Source organism: Echeneis naucrates, chromosome 13, assembly GCF_900963305.1.
Source record: "Echeneis naucrates chromosome 13, fEcheNa1.1, whole genome shotgun sequence".
NCBI classification, from domain to species: domain Eukaryota; kingdom Metazoa; phylum Chordata; class Actinopteri; order Carangiformes; family Echeneidae; genus Echeneis; species Echeneis naucrates.
The window spans coordinates 9,235,131-9,249,035 of record NC_042523.1 but is presented as its reverse complement, the minus strand read 5'-3'; the positions used below and the strand labels follow the sequence as shown (position 1 = coordinate 9,249,035).

The 13,905-nt window shown below is 38.5% G+C and overlaps 2 protein-coding genes across 2 annotated transcripts; one reads left to right on the top strand and one right to left on the bottom strand.

Moving 5' to 3' along the window:
* Positions 1-3,916: 3,916 nt before the first annotated feature.
* Positions 3,917-5,567, top strand: LOC115052872 (diablo homolog, mitochondrial-like). Its single transcript, XM_029517293.1, has 6 exons — positions 3,917-4,053; positions 4,274-4,406; positions 4,529-4,654; positions 4,784-4,894; positions 5,031-5,127; positions 5,362-5,567. The coding sequence occupies exons 1-6, from the start codon at positions 3,917-3,919 to the stop codon at positions 5,565-5,567; spliced, it is 810 nt and encodes a 269-aa protein (XP_029373153.1).
* Positions 5,568-6,775: 1,208 nt separating this feature from the next.
* LOC115053164 (odorant receptor 131-2-like) lies at positions 6,776-12,817 on the bottom strand. Its single transcript, XM_029517730.1, has 2 exons — positions 12,683-12,817; positions 6,776-7,564 (listed from the first exon to the last, which is right to left on the bottom strand). The coding sequence occupies exons 1-2, from the start codon at positions 12,815-12,817 to the stop codon at positions 6,776-6,778; spliced, it is 924 nt and encodes a 307-aa protein (XP_029373590.1).
* Between the last annotated feature and the right edge of the window lie 1,088 nt (positions 12,818-13,905).

Sequence of the window (13,905 nt, the reverse complement as noted above, 5' to 3'; positions counted from 1 at the left end):
TTACTTTATCCTTCGTACATATCGTGTCTTCAGTTCATAATATCTTTGGGATGTTCTGCCTCTTATCACTTGTGTCTGCTTTCTTCACATATGTTAAGCTCCAGTCCAGTTCCCCCAGAGATACATGCTGTCGTCAGTAAGTGTCATGTTTCTCATCATAATCTGTTTTTCAACAGATTTCAATGAGGAGCTGAAATTCGTATAGGAAGCATTAAACCTTTAGTGATATAGAAAGCGTTAAGCAGACACAACGTGACCACTGCAAAGTTAAAACTCTAATTTGTAAGAGATATTCTACTGAGCTTCGACCTCAAGTATCCCCAGGTGAGATTAATCGAAGTAAAAGGTGACACAATATTTAGTATTTTATCAAGTCCAGTCAGTATGTCCCTAAAATCTACATTCATCACAAAATACCAACAGTACATTATCAGAATCTCTGGTATCTGGCTTTGATTATTGAAGGTTACAACAGCAAAGACTCATGGCAGCGTTGTGTTAAGGTTGAGTGTAGTAGCTGTCCATCATTAATGTGATCACGTGTGCTCATTTGCATTTATTAATAAGCCACCATTGTTGCTTGGAAATTAAGAGCTCAGCCTTCCGGTGTGTGTTTGCCATAGTACATTCAGCAAGACAGTGGGACAAAAAGGTTCGCTGCGAATATCACAACAAATAAAACACACAAATCCATCTTATATATTCACAACACAACAAAAGTGTCTCCAGGGGACAGCTAAAAACTGTTTTTTTTTTCTATTTATTCTTAAAAAATGTTTTTATCCAATTTATTTTTGTAATCATTATTTACGACAGTGCACTGTAGAGCCACAGGAAGACGTTTCCAGTAATCCACTTCAGTGATGTCTGACCTCTGTGCATAAACTATCTGTAAACTAAAGACAAGAATTTCTTTTTTCTTTGTCTTTACTTTTTTGTTTTTGTGCATTCACATGGATGAGCCTTTTCCAGCTGGCAGGGGGAGCTCTCATATTGATAGAGATTCAGAACCAATGAAACACTTTAATAAATGCAAGAACAATCAGACAGGTTCAGATGGTGATAATACAAAAGAAAAGGAGGGAAAAATGGGAAAACAATCAATATTACCTTCCATAATCGTTATTCATCGTTATTCATGAAATAGGTTTTATTAGGCTCCTCACATTACATGTATTGGACCTGTATTTATCCTGAGATTGCAATATGAACTGAAACACTGCTGGACAAAAATGCTATGTGCAAAAATAAGGCATGTGGATGATTGTGTACAGGAAATTAATGGCTGTCATTGGCATTGGAGTTTTTTTTTACTTTATTATTTAACTAAATTTTTTACATTTATTTGTTGTTTTTCTACGTTCAAATCCAGGCCATTGCAGCATGTACTCATCCTTAATATGTTGTACAAACTTTACCAAGTAAACCAAGATTTTATTTTCAAGCAGCTGTGGCTGGAGGTATAATGTTTTCAGATTGTGCAGCTATTTATTTATTTATTTATTTATCTCTCTAACAGGAAATGTCTCCAGTTGTTTACTTGGATGAACTTTTTACATTTTGGTTGCGAAAGTTTAGTCTGATCTCACAAACAAGTTCTGGCAATAGCACAGAAATTCATTTGGCATTTGTGAGAGAATTTTAACAGCGTGTAACAGGAATAAATTATGACATTTGAAAAGTCAAAGATCAAATTGACATCATTGGGGTCTGTAAAAAAACACTTCCTCTCTTATTGATTCTAAGTCATGCACGGGGGGGGGGGGTTAGCTCAAAGCCAACAGATGGATTTAGACTTCTATCTGAAATCTGACTCTGAGTTTGATCAAAGTCATAGTTAAAATTTGTGAACTTTGTCAGGACCAATATGTTCAGTACGCTGTTCATTGACATGGCGAAAACAGCACTGGCTAAGTTTAAGATAAACTAGACACGTACAGCATGGGTTAGTGTCACGTGCATGGAGGGATAATGATTTCAGGTTAAAGGGCATAACCAGAATGAGAAAGTAAATGTTACTGACAGCCATCGGAAGGATCAGTTTAGTGCATTTTGCAGGCATTATCATAGTTGTACTGTTAATACTTTTGAACAGGATTAGACAAAATACGTTATTTTAGAAGTTGAATTGAATACATAAAATAGAAACATAAAAATTACAAAAAATTGTTTATATTAATTTACTGATCTTTTGCTATATCAGCAATGTCATACTGTAACCATGTGTTTCACAAGGGGATTGCTTGTTTGATAGATTACTTGTTAGGCTGCTTGTGGTTGCAGTGCAAAAGACGCTTTGAAAAATGTTGATGTGACACAAACTTTTTGTCATCTGCACAGTGTTTAATCTGATTTGACTATGCTCATTGTCAAAGTCTTACACAACATTTTTGATGTCACAGTGAGAATGTAACTTGCAGGTGAATCTTTTTCAAGAGTATGATGAAACACTTAAAGAGTTGTTTGTGTAGTTCAAATGACTTCCATGCGCAGTGCTGGAGTGAGGTACTGTCCTGTGTTATCTCCAGAGCATGATTAGAAAACAGGTCCTTTATTCCCTGTTTAGCAATTAACAGAGTAGCTGATTATTAACATAAAGCTCCCGAGTCTAATTGTGCAACCTAAAGTTTCCATTTGTTTAGCAAACAAGTTGACTCCAGTGAGAACTGCTCACAGCGGCTCATCAGCCCTTTACGCAGGTTTTGCGTCAGTAATAGGGACTGCAGGGGATTGGACCAAAATAAACATCCAAAACAAACTTTCTACTGCTGAACCCAAGTACACGTCATCTCAGCAAATAGTTATATGAAGGATATCAGAAAGAACTAATAGTATTGCAAAATATTTGGGAACTAGAGTTGTCAATTATTGAAATATTAAATGACCCCAAAAAATGTAAAAAAAAAAAAAAAAACTAAGATATTTTCATTGAAACTAACATAAATAAATAAAAATATGGAAATAGTGGAGGAGGGCAATTTACAAACACAGAGACACAATGGAATCCAGGACAAACTAAGCACTTGGTCTTATTATATTATCTACAGGCCTATTTGCCATATTGTGAAGTATATAAATATAGTTAATAGAGATGGAGCATAAGAAATCTTTTGTTTCACTTAGCTCGAAATTCCCAGAGTCTCCTTCTTCTTGCCTTCTGCTCAGTTTTCATATATGTTGCATTCCTTGTGAGTTATCCTATTAGTTCCTGTGTCTGTTGGGTCTGTTGTTATGGACATTGAATTCATTCCCCACCTTAGTGGTTTTTGTTTCTTTCTAGAGTTGCTCTGATTTCAACCTTAATATCTCAGTGGCCTCCCTAGTGCCTCAGCTATCTGATAGTCCATGCACAATCCCAAGCATGCAACATGTAACGTATACAGGGCGATCAATATTATACATTTAAATGCTGGTAATTTGCAAAATAAAGCAGATACATAAATAAAATGGTGATTTAAGGATCAAAGAAAGTGTGGAAATTACCTAAGTTCATTTCTGTGACCTTAAGCCAGTCCTATTTTTCTATTTCATGAACACTCAGTCAGACACAAAACAGACATGTTAGTCAACAACCAAACCACATCAGGTTCTGCAGCCTCTGCGTGATCTCTGTTGGCTTTTGCAGATAACACCAAATACGCACATTTGCTGGCAGAGTCAACAGATCAATACTTTTACGCAATGGCATGCTGCTGGTGTGTTACAAATACCCACCAGCCACTGCGAGCATTGTAGTACAGCTGTGCAGCAACTGCTGAGAGGGAAGACTTCTAACAGAAAAAAGACTTTTCTGATTTCCAAAGACAAGGCCACAGAAGGTTACAGCTGTTACAGGCTGAGCTGAGTTGCAGAAATAGAACATATATCGTCGATCAAATACATTCTTCTACTGCAGCAGATCTAATCCATGAGGAGAATGCAAGCTGTCCGACAGTGTTCGGTGTGTGCTGGCCATGTGACCAGAGGATTTCTGCAGAAACAGACAGACATTTCAAACCTGCGGATGAAAAAGAGTGTCTTCAGGAGGGGAGCAGCCTGCGTGCGAGTCCTAAGGTTAGTTATTAGGAATATACAACAACATGAACCAGCACGGTCTGGATTTTGCTGAAAAGGCTTCAGCAGCTTACATACAGATAAACAGGCTTTCTCCGGTTTCTCTTCTAAAGTATTAACTGCAAAGTTGGGAAATTGGCAAATCTAAACCTTGTGAAACTCATGACTAGCACTTCTGAAAAACTTGAACAAGAAATTACTTCCTTATGTCTCTCCACAGCAGTTCTGAAGGCGACCTGTTCATCGGCAGGAAGCCTGCAGTCCAGAAGTCAGGGGAATGGACAAACACTGCACATACGAGAATCGCGCCTTTAGGTGCTGCAAGAGGGATGTATACTGTTCCTGTTCCGCAGGTGGGTGAGTCTCCTATCAGAGACAACTCAGTACATGTACCAGCTAATGAGCTCCAGCTTCACATCACTGAAAATGTGCTTATGTCCATTGAATTAACCTATTTTTATTCCTGTTCTTGAAGCAAGTGGAAAACCTTTCCCACGATGCCCTGATCAGAAGAGCAGCTTCAGTGGTGACAGACAGTTCAAGTACTTTCCTCTCACAGACCACCTTGGCTCTCATAGACACCCTCACAGATTACTCAAAGGTAGGTTGAAAAGCATTGGTGTTTTTGCATTGGATGATACAGTGAGAGGTAACACGTATTAATCCAGGCTTTGGGTTGTAGTCATAGGAGATGTAGCTGTATTGTTCCTTACTCTCCATCCTCCAACAGGCTGTGCACACACGCATTGCTGTTCAAAAACGGTATTTGGCCTCATTGGGCAAAATCACCCCAGCAGAGGAGGCTTTGCTTCAGCAGGCCATCAATGGACAGCGTACAGAGGTCAGTGTGTGTTATCCTCTATGGAGAAAAGTGGCTCAAACAAACCTACAGCTACTTCAAGTTTTGCACACCTAAATTCTTACATTTTTCAAAATCAACAATAGAGATATGATGTTCCATCTCTTTGACCTGACAGGTCAGCAACAGATTGAATGAATGCAAACGTTTTGAGTCATCCTGGATCAATGCTGTCAACTTGTGTAAATTGGCGGCTGAGGCAGCCCACAATTCAGGTGAGAGAAATTCTTTCGGCTCTTTTTATTCCTAAATATTTCTATATTTAAAATGATGGAATGATGAACTGATTGAAATCATGATCATATTTGAAATCTGTATTTCAAACTCGATTCAGGTGAAAGACATTGATGCTCCCGATCTAACGTCCAAACTTTGTGTGGTTATGTGGCATTCTTTGACTTTTTTCAGCAATTAGATCAAATGTGTATTTATTCCTTTTTTGTTCCCAGGAGCTGAGCATGCATGCATCACAGTAAGGACAAACATACAAGTGGCCAAGTTGCAGGTGGACGAGGCGCAGAAACTGTCGGCGGATGCAGAAATGAAACTGGCAGAGACAAAAGTTGAAGAGATCCAGAGGAAGGCTGAATATGCTGCCTCCTTTGACAGCAGTGAAGAGCATGAAGTGCATGAAGCTTATCTGCGAGAGGACTAAGAAATGGCCAGTGAGAAGAACATGCATTGACATTTTTTGATTTTGTGTGAAAACCTCGACATTTTATTTTTGTACCATTTCTCTTTTACTTCTTGGATTTGTAAGACTTTCACATATTTGCATTCAGAAAAGAAAATTAAACAAAACACCAACCAGAAAATTGCTGCTATTTAAAGAGTTAAGATGACCATTTATGTTTGATTCATGAAACTGAGCTGCTTTTGGATTAGGAAAGATATTTTAAAGACAAAATGAAATGTAAATTATATGTTTGGTCATACTTAAAGACCAAAGGTTGTATGATTTCTATTTGTTTGATGTTCATAAAAATAAAAAAAGTAAATAAGATTCAAGTATGAGAAGTTAATGTACTTGTCTTTCCACTTAGAGGATGTCTTTTTTAGAGTGATTTAAAGAAAGCGAATGTAAGCAGTCTCATTATTCATCATCATTTTGAGGTATAGCTGTCTCTCCAGTTTATGATCCCCAGCTTTCCCCATGTTCATATTACAGTCTCCCAGAAATGTCCTCTTCAGGACTTCAACAGTGTAGCCGTGATGCTACATTTACAGTTGGGAATCCAAGAGGAATAACAATCCTGGAGCTGATAGTAGATAAATCTAGGTTCTGATTTCTAGCTCAGCTTGGAATGAATTTTTCTTTGTTATTGACTTCATCAATGTGGTGCTAGAGGTGGTTTTGTCTTTTTCTTCTTTCATTTCTTTGGTCGTATAGACGGATGATGGGCTGCAGCTTAGTCAAAGATGTGGAGGGACATTCAGGGTTATGTGATGCTCCCTCACTCACTGCAGAGAGGGGTGAGTGCTGCAGGCAGGGTGGTCTCACTGGGTTAGGATTAGAGCTTCAACAGCATGCAAAGATATATATGAGTTTTGCAAAACACAAAAAACATAACATTTCTAAATAACAAATGAACTCTAATGAAACGGAGGATACCTTTGAGACAAAGCAATCTTTACTGAAACACAGTCTCTCTTTTCAGAAGTCAGTCCTTCCTAATTGTTGCCAGATTAAAATGCTACAAGAGACCACAGTCCCTGATATTACTGATCACACAAAGGAACTCCACTATTCTGCGAGGGACAGTTACAGTGATATCATTCATTGTTCCTTTCAAATAGTCACGCACACAATAAATATTGGATGTTCCTCACAGAGTGATTTAAAACTGATATTTGCAGAATTTCTCAGCTAGCGTTTCTTTTAAATGAACTAATGCAGACATAGTTTTTCATTGCTTGAGAAAAAGCTTCATTTCTGAGGCCATATATGAGAGGATTCAGACATCTTGGTGCTAGAAAAAACATTACATAATTAAAGTATCTGACTTCAACAAATAATCTGAAATCAATATGAAACATCCAGCTCTCTACAAATGGACATAACAGCTGGATGAGACGGAGCAGCAGCTGGAAACCATGAAGAGCCACTGTCTTAAGTCCTTTGTTTGATGACTGCTTATCCTCTCCTGATGCAGTTTTGGCCACTTTCATTATTTTAACATAGGAGAAAACTATGATGATGCACATGATCAGGAAGAAGAGCAGTTGAACAGCTGACCTGACATGATCATGCCACAAATAAAGACTGAACATTTCTAATGAACATATCTTAGATTTCTTATAGAGAGTGAGAGATGCTGACACAAAAAACATTGAGAGAATAACAATACAGGGCAAAGAGCTGATGCCATGAATGATGAGGATACAGTGCACAGTGCTGCGTGTGGAGCAGATCTCTCCGTGACGCAGCGGCATACAAACAGCCACATAACGCTCCAGAGTCATTGCTGTCAGAGTCACTGGTGTGACTACGCTGTACATAAAAATCAAAATAGAGATAATGACACACAACCAAATTTGCATGGTAAAACGAAAATAGCTGAAGATGAGCAGCACATCAGAAATGAATAACACAAAACTATCTGCCACCAATGCAACAGCAAATAAGATGTAACGTGCAGTTGTGTAGAAATGCTCTTTTTGAAAAAAGATTATGATGAGCAACAAGTTGATGCAGAGAAAAATTATTACATTACAATTATTTAAAAAAAATACAATTATTTTCAACTAGCACTTTGTGTAAATGAACTAATGCAGACGTGGTTTTTCATTGCTTGAGAAAAAACTTCATCAACAGTAGCGCATCTAAACACAACATCAAGTCAAACTCACTCCACACTGCACTGTCGTCATCAGCATTTATTGTTGCGCCCTGTCTCTGGCCACGTGTTGTTTGTGACTCACTCATATTATCTGGTCACAACATCAGGGATCTCTGCTTGATAATGGGGAGGGTCCAAGCCCCTCTACAAGCAGATTAATGACTACATCCAAGACCTGCCTCCCAAAGCATCTAGCACAATTACATGTTATATTTAATTTGCTCTTACATTCATATCAGATAGTTTCTTACTATTCATGTCTGATATTCTTGTCATCTTTACCCAGTTTTATATTGCAATTGAGGAGCCAATCCAAACTCACACTGGGTGAGGGCGGAGTACACCCTGGACAGGTCACCAGTCCATCGCAGGGCATAACATAGATATACCATATTTTGCAGACCATAAGGTGCACCGCATCATAAGGCTCAATATCAATGAAGGAGTCTAACTTCAGACATAAGGCGCATGATAAAACTTATATAAAGCAAAGCACAGTATGTACCGGTATTACAAAAAGTGGCGGAGGTAAGCGTACTGCATACTGTTCTCTGATTGGTTTATCGTTGCCAGCTGTAGCAAACAGCTGAAGTTAGTGTGACGTTGGAACAACGTTGTAAAACATTTGATTATAATTAGATTATTATCTGGATTTGAAAATTGGGTTTACGTTAAAAACCCAACGTTGGCCTGACGTCTAATGATCGGAAGGGTACTTTGACTAAATGTTGGATGGTGGTTGGTTGCCAGCACTATATTATTAGTTATCTAACATTGTCTGACTTTGTAACCCATATCCAACCAAGGACCAATGTTAACACGACGTCCCTGTGCCAGCTGGGAATCCTCCGACAATCCGCTTCATCGCTCACCAAAGTCACACTAAAACATTTTGACAGATTTTTTAGCGCAGTGTGCCGCATAAAATTTGTTCGAGGTCAGTAAGCACAGCAAGATTTCATACATAAGGTGCACTGCCGATTTTTGAGAAAATTGAAGGATTTAAGTCCGTCATATAGTGCGAAAAATACAGTATGTATACGTTTGTCACTTGTTCTTTCAGCGTTTCCCTGTTTGGGGTTGCCACAAAAAGTCAGCTCAGTGTCTTTCATGACTGATGGCCTCAGTTTTTACATTGGCTGCCATTCCTGTCACACCCTCTCCATTACTACAGCACAAGCATTCCACTGGTTCACCCTGCAACTGGGGTTTGGCCTCTGCATGCAAAACATGCAGCTGCCTTCCCATTAATAACAATAATAATAATTTTATTTACATTTTAAATAAAGTTCAAGGAAAATCGGCTCACTTTAAAGTTTGCAGTAAATTGTCCATCAAACTGTAAACAGCCAATCAACACGCAGGATCTAAGAGACGATGACAATACTGGTGGGTGAACTTTCATTTGAAGTTATTTTTGGATGCTCTAGACTTTAAAGCCTCGTGCACAGCCCTCTCTCAGAAGGATGGACACACATCAGAAGACAACAGCTCTGCCTGAGACTGCATGTAGGATTTGATAAACTGATGAAATGTAACTTTTTACATTTTTTTACAAGGAAACACTTGAAGGAATACTGACTCTTTAAAGGACATTTTGTTGTGGCTAAAACTCTACGTTTGGTGAGAAAACACACTTATGGCAGATAACAATTCACTGGTTGGTAATGAACTCATGCATGTATCGATGAAGGATAATATGATTACTGTCCAGCTCCTGGTTATAATATTTCTGTTCATCAACTTGTTGCTCATCATAACCTTTTTTCAAAAAGAGTGTTTCTACACAACAACACGCTACATCTTATTTGCTGTTACATTACTATCTGATAGTTTGGTGTTATTCCTTTCTGATGTCCTTGGTATTTTGACCCAGTTTAATATCCTCATTCATGTTTGGTTGTGTGTCATTATCTGTGTTGTGGTAATTGTGTATATTACTGTTACACCAGTGACTCTGACAGCAATGACTCTGGAGCGTTATGTGGCTGTTTGTATGCCGCTGCATCATGGAGAGCTCTGCTCCACACGTAATACTATTAACTGTATCCTCATCATTCATGCTCTCAGCTCTGTGCCCTCTATTTTTATTTTTTCCACCTTCTTTGGATCTGCATCCCTAAAATTTTACACCAAATATCAGTTATGTTCTGTGGAAATATTTATGATTAATTTATGGCAGCAACATCTGAGGTCAGCTATATATCAATTACAGTTTTTGGTCATGTGCATCTTACTTGTTTTTTGCTATGTTAAAATAATGAAAGTGGCCAAAGCTGCATCAGGAGAGGATAAGCAGTCATCAAGGAAAGGGCTCAGGACAGTGGCTCTTCATGGTTTCCAGCTGCTGCTCTGTCTCATCCAGCTGTGGTGTCCCTTCATTGAATCTGCATTGTTTCATATTGATTTTGTTGTATTTTATTATGTCAGATACTTCAACTATATAGTATTTTATCTTACACCAAGATGTCTGAGCCCTCTCATTTATGGCCTCAGAGATGAGATTTTCTTTCATGCACTGAAAAGTTATCTCTCCTTTGGGTTGTATAAAGGAAATCTGAATTGATAAATCAAAGTCAGTGTGTGTCCGAGTCAGAGCATGTCGATCTGATCTTAATGAGCTGGTCCTCAAAAACAATGAGCCAGTGGGCCTCTAGGTTTTCTTTAACAAAACCACAGTATCAGTCAAAATGGATGAGTACCTGCATTTTAACATTTATCTTACTTTGGGCCTCTCTTCTTTGATGTGACAGACTTCTTGTGCATCACAGTCAGGTGAAAAAAAATTCCTCTGAAGATATTGGCAAGCAGTTGGTGGAGTAAACAATGACTTCTTACAGCTATGGTGTGATATTTGGTGATCAAATGGTGCGAGGAAAAAAATTAACGACTTATTGTGATGATGTTCATGATATATGTTCTTAAAATGAAAGAATGAAATAATGAGAGAGAGAATTCCATTGAAAGTCACTGACTAGTTGGTTCAGGGATGTCTTATGTTGTTAGCCAACAAAACAGTGACTCAGCAATACTTGTTTGGGTTCCTACGTTCCACATTTGATCTCAGGACAGTGTCCAAAAAATACCTCTCAAAAGTTAGATTCTTCACTCAAAAAACATTTCTGGTGAAAACTTTCTGCGGTAGTTTCAAATGTGGCTCCTTATTTTTTTTCCAAGAAGACAATCTGACTGGGAATGTGCAGTATTACCACTCTAGCTTGGTTCTGATTGGATAAATACAAGATATTACAACTGTCCCTGGTTTCCCCTACTGCTCATCTATTTTCTCCTTGGCTAATGAGTCTTCAACAAATGCTTACAGTAAAGACATCAGTGCCACTTTATACACTTTTCTATCAATCAGTTCCACTTGAAATAAAGAATAAGTTAGAATTATTAACGTCAAAGAGAGCATTACTATTAACAAGTTAACTGCAAAAGAAAATACTGCAAGCTTTATAAATTGACACTATTGATAGAAAAATATGATAATATATGTGTCCCAACATTCAGGGTGTCCATAAAGTCTCTTTACAATAAAAAAAATATTACAAAGGCAATTGAAGAGAGATCTTAATCAGATTTGTTGTATGTTCCTTTTAATCACATTGCATTTGTGTGTTTCAGGTAAAAGGTTGTGGTAAATGCCCTAACCCGAACCCTAACCCTGGGAAGGGATGGCCCAATTCCCCGGCCACCTCGTTCACCAGATATCACTCCCCTGGACTTCTTTCTGTGGGCTCATGTTAAAAGATATCGCGTATCCAACAAATATACAGAATATCAGTAATAATGCTGCCAAGGGAGTTGTTATCTTGTGCATGAAAACTGTTCCTTCTCTTTGTTCAGAGAGCTCCTCTCTCATCACTCTGTCGTGTGAGATTCTGTGCACAGCTTGAATAAAGAGACTTACTTCAAGAGATTGCTTGTGAGACAGCTGATTTCTTTCACCATCACTTTTGGTCCTTTTGAGCTGGATCCCAGAGACATTCATTTCTTCCAGTATAAGGCATCCGGTGAATGGAGAAGGACCTGACAGAGTAGCAGGATGAAATAATAGGTGAGAAGTTTGTTTCTTTGTCCACGGAAAACTGCGTTTTTTTCTTCTCAGTAATAAATGGAGTGTGTAAAGAACCTAAAAAGTATGTGAGGATCCAACCCCACATTTCTGCTCATAGACAAAATGATATTGTGTGTTGAAATGTTCCTACTACAAAGAGATAGTAGAGTATTAAGTGTACTTGATAAAACGCTCAACAAGACATGTACACGTAAAAAGAAAAATAGTAATCATGGGAACTAACCACAGCAAATTCATTCATTCATTCATTCATATTCTCGCACTTATTCATTTCTGGGTCATGGGGGATGCTGGAGCCAATGCCAGTGCCAATTGGGTGAGGGCAGGGTGCAACCTGGACAGGTCACCTGTCCATCACAGGGCCAAGAATGAAAGTCATATCATTCTTTAAATCAATAAAAATGAAATCACCGAATTACAGTTAAATGCAATTTAAAGCAACAAAAGTCATGTGAATGATTTTCCACATATTTTCCATTTGCTATATGCTAAAATTCAGCTAAACACGCTAATCCTAACCCGCCCACATGACTGATTGAAGGTAGCTGCTAACGAAGGATTTTAACTTTAAAAACATTCAAAGTATTAACATGTACATAAAAGACACACTCTTTTTGTAATGAATGAATTTATTGATCTCTTCACTGCTGTAAGAGCTTGTTAGAACTGACAGCTTTTTCATGAAATCATTCAAACAATCAACTTCAGACCATTCCTCTCAAACACCTGGATCCAGGTTCCTCAGTAAATACCCACATTTTCCAGAAGAACTATAGAACCAGTTTCCCCAAAAATTAATAGCACAGAACCAATCTGCCACCAATGTAACAGCAAATAAGTCAGCATCACTGTTTTTGAAAAAAAAATTCTGATGAGCAACAAGTTGATGCAGAGAAAAATTATTACCAGGACCTGAACAATCAAGACCTGCTCATTAATCTGTCGCTGCAGAAATTCACCAGCCAGTGAAGTGTTATCTGTCATGGCTCTTATGAGCTAAACCAAGTTTTCTGGGTGCTGTCAAAAGTCAAATCAAGTGCCATTCTTTTTACCAAATGATAATAGTTAAGCTCACTGTCCAACTTCTCTGAATCCAGCAGTTCAAACCCTTCAGGTTCTTATAAATACCTTCTGCTGAGCGCTGTGCTGCCCTCTGAGAAAGAGCTGTGTCAAATGATTTTAAAGAGTAGTCCATCCCAACACACCATTAAGTCTAACTCACCCCCCACTGCACTGTCGTCATCAGCACTGACTGCTGCTCCCTCTCACTGGCAAGGTGTTGTTTGTGACTCGATCATACTCTGGCTGTTCAGGCCTGACCTTAAGCCTCGGCCTGGTAGCGTACAGTCTGCACCCCTCAGCCCGAGGCAGCTGTCCTATTCCTTCCTTGTCCACAATCTGCATCGCAGGCTGATTAGTCATTTAAGAGAGATTTAATTTTCCAAAAAGAACGAACAAAGCATCACCTGATCATCATGAACATTACAAACACCACCGAATTTTAATAAAACCGTCACAACAATGAATATAAAAATATAATCTAAATATAACAATCCTGGAGCTGATAGTAGATAAATCTAGGTTCTGATTTCTAGCTCAGCTTGGAATGAATTTTTCTTTGTTATTGACTTCATCAATGTGGTGCTAGAGGTGGTTTTGTCTTTTTCTTCTTTCATTTCTTTGGTCGTATAGACGGATGATGGGCTGCAGCTTAGTCAAAGATGTGGAGGGACATTCAGGGTTATGTGATGCTCCCTCACTCACTGCAGAGAGGGGTGAGTGCTGCAGGCAGGGTGGTCTCACTGGGTTAGGATTAGAGCTTCAACAGCATGCAAAGATATATATGAGTTTTGCAAAACACAAAAAACATAACATTTCTAAATAACAAATGAACTCTAATGAAACGGAGCATACCTTTGAGACAAAGCAATCTTTACTGAAACACAGTCTCTCTTTTCAGAAGTCAGTCCTTCCTAATTGTTGCCAGATTAAAATGCTACAAGAGACCACAGTCCCTGATATTACTGATCACACAAAGGAACTCCACTATTCTGCGAGGGACAGTTACAGTG

Coding starts and splice junctions, on each gene's coding strand:
- LOC115052872 (XM_029517293.1), top strand. CDS start 3,917: ATGCAAGCTGTCCGACAGTGTTCGGTGTGTGCTGGCCATGTGACCAGA. Junction 4,655..4,783: donor CCCTCACAGATTACTCAAAG/GTAGGTTGAAAA, acceptor ATCCTCCAACAG/GCTGTGCACACACGCATTGC. Junction 5,128..5,361: donor TGAGGCAGCCCACAATTCAG/GTGAGAGAAATT, acceptor TTTTGTTCCCAG/GAGCTGAGCATGCATGCATC.
- LOC115053164 (XM_029517730.1), bottom strand. CDS start 12,817: ATGACAGATAACACTTCACTGGCTGGTGAATTTCTGCAGCGACAGATT. Junction 7,565..12,682: donor GAATTTTTTTTTCAAAAACA/GTGATGCTGACT, acceptor TTTCAAAAAGAG/CATTTCTACACAACTGCACG.